At 33.8% G+C, this 8864-nt stretch overlaps 1 protein-coding gene across 6 annotated transcripts; it reads right to left on the reverse strand.

Annotated features, from left to right (window-relative positions):
• Nucleotides 1-420: 420 nt before the first annotated feature.
• LOC132168191 (inactive chitinase-like protein 1) lies at nt 421-2132 on the reverse strand. Of its 6 annotated transcripts, none has more exons than XM_088513519.1 (4): nt 2077-2132; nt 1664-1875; nt 1385-1535; nt 421-827 (listed from the first exon to the last, which is right to left on the reverse strand). In XM_088513519.1, exons 1-4 carry the CDS (start codon nt 2130-2132, stop codon nt 458-460), a joined length of 789 nt encoding a protein of 262 aa, XP_088369645.1. In that variant the 3' UTR covers nt 421-457. The 6 variants fall into 6 exon arrangements, with proteins under 6 accessions (XP_088369645.1, XP_088369646.1, XP_088369643.1 ...); XM_088513520.1 differs by having other exon boundaries at nt 1664-1869; nt 2074-2132; XM_088513517.1 differs by having other exon boundaries at nt 1664-1893; nt 2071-2132.
• Between the last annotated feature and the right edge of the window lie 6732 nt (nt 2133-8864).

Consider the following 8864-nt stretch of genomic DNA (forward strand, 5'->3'; position numbering starts at 1 on the left):
GACAAAGGGAAGGCGACATTGTATTTACTATCACCATGGTTCACAGTTGTTGGAAAGTGTTTAATTGGCCTTTAAAATAATATTACATACTCGTCTCTTATCCGAATGGACTAATACAGTAGTTTCCATCAACCCTTCTATTAAAAAAATGAACAAATGCAAGGGCTGATCGTACGGGCACATCACTCCCATGATATGAGAGTGAAATGAGAGATGGTATGTAAAATTTGCGATGTCAAATTAATATGCATATGCACTAATCTCTATGGATGTTGGGCATCGCATCAATATTCAAATTTATGAATTTATGAACCCTTTATTTCTTTATCCAACTGTAATATATAAACTTTCTTGATGGGCAAGAAAATCTCTCCAATTACATAGGGTTATATTATTGTCTCCTTATTATTCCTGCTCGAACCTTCATTTGCCTTGGGAGTCATAGCAGCTAGCTAGCTTAGGCAAAAGGCCTCTGATTGTTGCAGTCTAAGTTGTCCCCGTAGCTTACACCAAATGCATCACAATACCTTTTGTAGAACCCGATCCTATTCTCCACTCTACTATCAGGACCACGCACACATTCGAGCCCACCATTGATTATGTTGGTGATGACACCATAGCCTGGAGCCCGACCCGCCGCTGTGTCGGCGGCGGTTGGTGTCCATTTTCCGATGATGACATCGTGGCTAGAGGGCTTGTTTCCCTGCGGAGTCATCCAAAACCATATGGCTGTCTTGAATGATATGGTTGCGTCTTGGGCTACTAGATCCGGATTGTTTAGGAGATCAAGTCCAAGGGCTTGTCCTGCTTGCCCGTAATTATAGTTGCTGATAGAGTCAACCAATTAAACAATCAAAGTCGTCAGAAGTCATGGTCAAAGTCTTTCATATTATATGCATGTTTAGTTAATTGTGTACGTGCACGTGTGGAACTAATGTTTACTTCAAAGGCCCACTAGGGTTAGCTCGAATGATCGAGTTCTTACTAGAGTATTTGTAGTTGACTTTTCATATGGTTCGTAATAGTTACATTTAGATATTATAAGTCATTTTACTCCTCCAGCAAATACTTTAAAATATAATATTTTATTAATTTTTGCTACAGTAAATTTTCATACAGCATCACCTTAAAGTCTTTTTTTATTCTTTTCTCTCATCTCCTTCTCTCTCACTCTCCCTCAACTTTTACAATAAAAAATAAATTGTAAAATAATATTTAAAAAAAGTAGAGAGAAATAGATAATCTATTAGAGTTTTGTATTGAAAAACTAATAACTAAAATTAAAAAAAAAAAATTAAAAAAAAAAAAAAGGTATTTGTTAAAATAATTGCTACTGCTTAAATGGCTCAAGTTATATATATATATATATAATTCATAGACTTACTGAGTGAGTTGAATAGGTCCCCGGCCAAAATATTGTTTGCCAGGCGCACACGGCCATTCATTGGATGGCGTACAATAGTCTCCCTGGTTGATTTCCTCAACAAAGCAATAACCCCATGCATACGGGCCATCTGGCGCATCTGCCCATCCTCCTACATACACAAAATATAATCAGCTTTGATTTGTTAAATTACAAATTGTCCAAACAACTTAAGCTAATAGAAAGGTAAATTTAATCTTAATTAATTATTACCAAACTTCGAAACTCAAATTCACTCACCCGTGGTCTCATGAGAGGTTTGACCCAAGAAAGCTGCAATCTCCCTTTTACGCGTATCAACATCACCAGTTGTGCCAAAGCCAGCAAAAGAATCTGCAGCAGCGATGAAAGCATTGTACGTGTAGAATCCGTTGCTTCTACATTGTGGATCGTTCCGATATTTAAGGAATTCGTCGAAGAGAGAGGCGCTGATGATGCTAGCAATGCCGTCAACCGGAGTCGGGGACGGGGTTGGGTTGGGGGGTGGAGGCGGGGATGGGGTCGGGTTGGGGGATGGTGGTGGAGGAGTTGCAGCACATTGGCTCTGGCAACCAGTCCCACAGTAGGCAATTGTGGTACCACACCATCCATATTCACTACAGCATAGGCCGTTTGGACATAGAGCTCCACCGGCCTGATGTCCACATTGTTCTGCTGAGGTTGTTTCAAGCAAGAAAGCTAAGAATAGAATCAAGGTATACAACTTCATGTTTGTCTTTGAGGATGTATATGTGTTATGTTGGGATATATATGGTTCAGGGACGAGAATGGTGGGTATATATAGGCAATACCTTCATGTAAATGCATGGGTTTTTCTTCACTACTCCATTCAAAATGTGTTGACTAGCTGAGCCTTATGATTTCATCATCAAGGACCAGGGACCGGTCATATACGAATTCTTGTCTGTTTTGCATGTGGTGCATGTGGAAAATATTGTCCTTGAGATGAGCTGTCTCTCTTGCTTTTTTTTTATTTATTTATTATTATTTTTTTTTTATTGTGTTGAATTTGTCTTTACTCATCATTCCTTTTAGCTTTAAACTAAGTTGAATTTAACTTTACTTATCATTTCTTTTAGAGGAACTTCTTATCTCATGAACTTACGTGTTTTTTGCAAATACCCTTAATGTTTAAAGTCTTTCACTTTGATATATCGAACTTTTGTTTCATTTTAGTTACCCCTTTCTCTTAGAATTTTCTATTAAATTCCAATGGAGAGGTGTGAAATACATAAAATGCTCTGGGTTCACCGTTATTCAAAAATAGTGTTTTTTTTTAAAAAAAAATCTTGATCCGTTGGTTCACCGGTGGATTTAACCTACTCGTATTGTGATCCACATGTCATATTATTATTATTATTATTGAAAAAAAAAAAAAAAAAAAAAAAGACAGGTCAGGTCATTTGTGACCTGCAAATGGGTCACTTTGTTTTTTTTTTTCAATATGATAATTATAATAATAATTTTTATTTAGAAATAAGGATAGATTTGAAATTAAAAAAAAAAAAAAAAAATTAGGGGTATAAAGGTCTTTTACTCATTCTATCGTTTGATTTAACTGCAATATGTAACGATAGTAGGGTACTTGGAACTAAACGAAAGTTGAATACACAAAAGTGAGAGACTTTAAACATTTAGGGGTGTTTGTAAAAAGCGCATAAATTCATTGAGGTAAATGAATTTTTCCCTTTCTTTTAGTGACAACTAAAATTAGCTTTGGGTGATTGTGTTAATTGTGAGGTTGTCATTTTGGAGTTAAGATTTATCACACCGATTCGGTCTATAACTTACATAAAAAAGGCGTTTTTTAAATGGGTAGAAGTATGCTTAATTGGTATATCTTTTCCATGCTTCCTAGTCATTGAGTTTTGAAGTAAAAGTACCCAATGATTGGGTGGACTGCATTTTGTAAAACCGAAAGGAACTTGTTTTGAAAACAAAAACAGAAATGAGTAGGAATTATATCATATGCAGGATATCCAGCAACGTGAATTTTGTTTGGGTGCAGTTAAACAGCACGTTAGCGTGCCACGCACGCCAGTGTATATATATATATATATTTTTATAATTAAAAATAAAAATAATTATTTATTTATTTATTTATTTTATATTAATGTGCCACGCACGCCAACGTGCTGTGTATCACAGTCCCGTTTCGTTTAAGTTGTGGAACAAAAATCAAGAAAAGCAAAAGATTCCAAAGCAAAAGATTCCAAAGCAAAAACTTTGGGATGCCAAACAAGTTTTCATAAAACGTGTTCAACTATATAGGGGGACCACAATTGCATCGTGATGTCTCAAAAAAATAAATGAATTAATTCTAGAGATAATGATTCTCCTCCTTTCAAGACGAAATGGATAATATCAAATTTATTGTTAAAGTTTTAAGTTGATTTTTGTTTAACAGCAAATAATGATATTTTCAATTAATAATTAGGGATAAATGTAAAATTAATTCATGTAATTAGTCTAAATTACAAATCATTATATAAGGTATAAAAAATAATTTATAGATCTTGTAGTTGGCCTAAATTACAAATCACTCTATCCATTTGGTATAAAAAATAATTGATATCTTAAGATAGGCCAAAATAACAGTTTACTACCTAAAATCAATTTTCGTTAAGTAACTTAACAAAATCCGTTACTTTGTCACATTATACTACTACTGTAAATTAACTTAATCTCTTATATTCCTAAAATTTTACTGAGTGCATAACTTTCACTCATTTTCATCTTCATTGCCACAATTTGAGAGCATTTTATAAGAATTTGACGGTAGCATTTTGTGAAGTGGCTAAGGAAAATGAAGATGAGGGAGGGTTAAACACGAGGTAAAATTTTGAGGATATAAGAGATTGGGTTAATTTACTATTGCAATATTAGATTAATTTACTGTACCAGTATGACGTAGAATAAGGGCGGGTGAATAATGTTAATTGGCGTTGTAGAATTATGTGAAAAATCCTAGTTGTTATTTTTGAAAGTCAGAAATTAATAATAACACGCGTCGCATTTTTATTGGGTATAACGTGGCAAAGTGACAAATTTTGTTAATTATTTAATGGAAATTGATTTTATGAAGTAAATTGTTATTTTGGCATACCTTGAAGACCTATAAATTTTTTTTTTTTATATCACAATGAGTGATTTGTAATTTAGGCTAACTACAAAGACCAATTTTACATTTATCCCTAATCATTACTTTTATCATAATTGAAGTCTTACTTTTATCATAATCGACTTAAATATTAAATGAAGCGTTTTGTGAACACGAATCATGACTCGAATATTAAACGAAGCTAGCTCGGCTCGACTCAGTTAAACTCGTGAGCAGCTCGTATAAGGCTCAAATTGGTAGTTATTCACATAATTTCTCATATTAATATTAAAAATTGATGATTTTTTTTTTCTTTTTTCTAATAGCATCCGTTTATATTATAAAATGATGCATATCCTCTCTATTCAAAACCAAGTACCTTACTATATTGACTGGGGCTTCATACTCTCCTAGCCAGACTAAGCAAATGCTCGTATGCAAGCTGGCTTCTTGAGCCGTTTAAGAGTACTTAAAGTTTAAATTTATGATAAAAAAATAAATTAATAATTAAATAAATTAAATTAAATATAAGAGCCAGCTCGTGAACTGGCTCAACTCGATTATGAGATCGAGCTCGAACTTGATTTTTTAACTTATCCTTAAGCTCGGCTCGAGCTCGAACTCGAAAAAATTTAAACAAGCTGAGCCCAAATAAGAGAAACTTGCTCAGGCTCAGCTCGTTTACACCCCTATTAGAAAGTACTTATTAAATTTTACTATATTAGTCTATTAGAGTCTTAATTGTTTTTTAAAAAATAAAATTTCATAACATAATTATTAATTAATGGCCTTCATTAGGAGCCGCCCACTTGTATAGCATCTCTCTTTTTCAAGAGTTATACGTATAGGACTGTGATATACAGCATGCGGCGTGCGTGGCATACCCATGTAAAATTTTTTTCTTTTTTTTATTTTTAATTAAAAATAATAATAATAATAATAATTTACACTGACGTTGCATGCACGCCAGCGTGCTGTTTAGCTTCAGCCATACGTATAAGAGATAACCACGTAATTGACTCAAGTCCTTATCCATCGTATGTCATGTGTTATCACGTGTCTTCGTACAAGTTAAAGGAAACTCACGTTTCTTTTTTTATTTTTTTTATTTCATGGCCATTTTCTTCTATTGCAACTTCTTCTACCTCACTCAACCACTCAAATTCTCTACCCACCCACAAATGCTACTCCTGTTATTGCAGCCATTAATCTTCTCGTTAATCTCGATTAATGTATTGATTAAATTTATATATATATATATATATATATATATATATATATATTTTAAAAACTTTTAAAATAAGTGGTAATTTAACGAAATAAGATCATCTCCATTTCATTTTCAATTAGTGCATTTTAGAGGGGTAAAATTGTCCAAAAAAAAACACTAACCTCCATTTCATTCAAAATTGATGGATCATCATGGCTAAAGGGCGTGTTTGACTGTGGGATCATCCAAAACCATATGGCTGTCTCGAATCATATTACTAGGTCTAGCTGTGGCTACCAGATCCGAGTCTTTGCACTCCAAATTTCTTGATAACTTTTTTTTTTCTTCTTTCTATTGAATTAGAAATTCATTACGACCAAAATACAACCAACTTCAGTATAATCGGTTCCATACATTACAAAATACAACTAATTACTCATATAAATGTTCTTCTTGTTAGGAGATAATGAGATATAATATTCCCTTAAAAAAATATGCATACTTCTCCTCAAACTATTATTATTGTCGATGTCCTCTCTTAAATTACCAATTGCGTCAAGAGATAGACCCACCTCATGTCTTGGGGTCCATGGCAATCCCAAAAAATTTGAAGATTCATATAAAATAATCATTTTTTTTTAATTTTTTAAATAACCTGACATAGCTGTAATTAATCTGGTTTGCTGCCCTCTCGTTGATGGAGGATTTGCTAATTAATTATTGCTAATCAAGAAATTGAGATACTTGAAAGAGAATTAAACAAGGCATAACCATCTTTTTTAGGTGCAGTTGAAGAGTCTTGTACGTCTAGCTTTTCGTATAAAGTCTAAACTGTGATTTTAGCAAACGCTTAACTGCCTTTAAAAATTACGTTTTCAAATCATACATTTTAAAATTATTATTTTTAAATTACACTTTTTGAAATCATAAACCCAAACGGACTCTTAGTATGAAATTAAGTGTAAGAGTTATCTATTTTTATTTTCAATAAATGCGCCTGCAAACATATAGAAGGATTATATGTATTTGTATATTTATTTATTTTTACAAGCTTGGACCCCAAACAAAAAATTCTGATTCTGCCCCTATGTGGCGGTGGCATGATATGTCATTTAGATATTATAGGTCTCATATTTTATTTTGTTGGTAGGAAGGTTGGATATATAATTTGAGTAATGTAAATATTATATTTTTATTTGTTATTTGGAGAGAATCCAACCCTTGTACATGGTCAAGTTCAACCACCTATCCATCCTAGATTTTAATAAAAATCATCCTATTTTTATAATTCTTTTATTTGCCAAAAATGACTTTTACCTTTTTTCATAGAGTTCAAGTAAACTTTATTTATCGAGAAATTGGATAAAGGGAACTAGCTCAATTGGTAGAGCCTTCATCAGTGCTTGGATGAAAGGAACGGGGACCAACATCTCGCGTTTCCATGGTTTTTTTATTATTCTTTTTAAGAAAAAATAAATGAAAATTTGAATATAATAAAGAAAGAAGTATTTTATTCTATAAAAAATGAAAAATGAATATAAAAACATTTCCTTTCTTTCTTCCCCTTTGCAGTATTTGCCAGGACAATAGAAAAGTATTGAAGCCTAAGAAAAAAAAGGTTAAAATAAGGTATTTTTAATTTTAAAATATTAATATAATAATTTTTTACATTGAATATTAAAAAATTAGTTTAAAAATCAGTTTCTAAAGATGTAAAATTATTAATCAAATTTTATTGTTAAAGTTTTATTAATATATTATTCTTAATAGATAATATGGCTAATCCATTTTATTCTTCTTGTAATATGGCAATTGTAACTATGATTTAGTTAGATAGAATACAAGGGCATGGTGATGATAAGTGATTAAAACTAACAACTAAAATCAATGTCGTTTAATAGTAAGTATAAATATAAAATGTTACACATGAAAATCGTACCAAACTCTATGAGTTCAAGGCCCAAAATGATATTACGAGCCCAGCCCAATGCCGAAGACCTAAGCCCATCGTCATCGCTATTCTATGATGACCTAGAGTAGCCTACTCTCACCACGCTTGCAGCGATCATCAAGCCGACAATTTCGGGGTCAAACACACACATTAATCACATCAACAGTTACCCACATTCTCGGATACTCATTGATTACAAGAATAGTTACGAATCGCTCTCGGATCAACATTCATGATAGCAACCGTTACACACCATTCTCAGGGTTGACATTGGCTACAAACATTCTTGGATCAATTGCTATGATAGTTACGTGCCACTCTTGGGATTCATACTAACGACAGTAGCGGTTTCACAATAACCGTTACGGCCAGGGAATAGAAACATTAACTCTTCCATTCGTTATACCCGGATCCTAAATCCTCCGCCCGGTCATCATCACTACATCTACAACTACACCTATAAAAGGATACGAATGTTAGGAAGACAAGTACATGACTCATTCTCATTAAACACTATACAGAACTCAAAAAGAAGCTAACTTTAGCATCAGAGAGAGGATTCGCCGGAACACCCCCAGTGTATTCTCTTAACCCCATTTTTGTCTTGCAGATTGAAGGAGGAGTGACATCCAAAATTATGATCTCACCCCTTGCGTTCACCATATTGGAAACTATACCAATAGTTTGGCTGTGGGAACGACTTTTATTGTTCTTATGAAATCAAAAATTTGTGATTATGGTGAATACAAGGTCCAGAAGTCAAGCTCGCCATGAGGAGTCAACAATTTAGATCAATCAACGATTGCTGCTAGCCCCCCAGACGGGAGGAGATAGGGAGTGCATCACCACTTTAGAAGCTCAAATAGCGCTCTTGGTGCAACAGAATAAGGAGCTGCGCCGTCGTCTCCCGGAATAGTCTCAATCCGAAGTCAAACGGAATGAGCATTGGGAGGAGCAAGAAAATCACAACCATCATTCTAATAGCCGCAGTCATCAAGGTGAAAGCCGTCATCTCTAGTGTGGAGGCGATCCTCAAGACAATAATTGGAAGGAAAACCCACGAAGAGTGGGGGTGCCTGAAAAAGGTCAACCATCGACAGGCCCTCAGGATCAACCAGTGGTTAATCCGCAGAATGAGGTCAACAAAGCCTTAGCAAAGTTAGCCATGAGATGCGCTGTT

The sequence above is a fragment of the Corylus avellana genome, chromosome 2 (genome assembly GCF_965113065.1).
Source record: "Corylus avellana chromosome 2, dhCorAvel1.hap1.2, whole genome shotgun sequence".
NCBI lineage: Eukaryota > Viridiplantae > Streptophyta > Magnoliopsida > Fagales > Betulaceae > Corylus > Corylus avellana.

Excerpts from the sequence above, each read along its gene's own strand:
- LOC132168191 (XM_059579313.2), bottom strand. The coding sequence starts at position 2,132 with ATGAAGTTGTATACCTTGATTCTATTCTTAGCTTTCTTGCTTGAAACA. Across the intron at positions 1,536-1,663 it reads AACCTCTCATGAGACCACGG|GAGGATGGGCAGATGCGCCA; the intron begins GTGAGTGAATTT and ends TTGTGTATGTAG. Across the intron at positions 828-1,384 it reads GGACCTATTCAACTCACTCA|CAACTATAATTACGGGCAAG; the intron begins GTAAGTCTATGA and ends TGACTCTATCAG.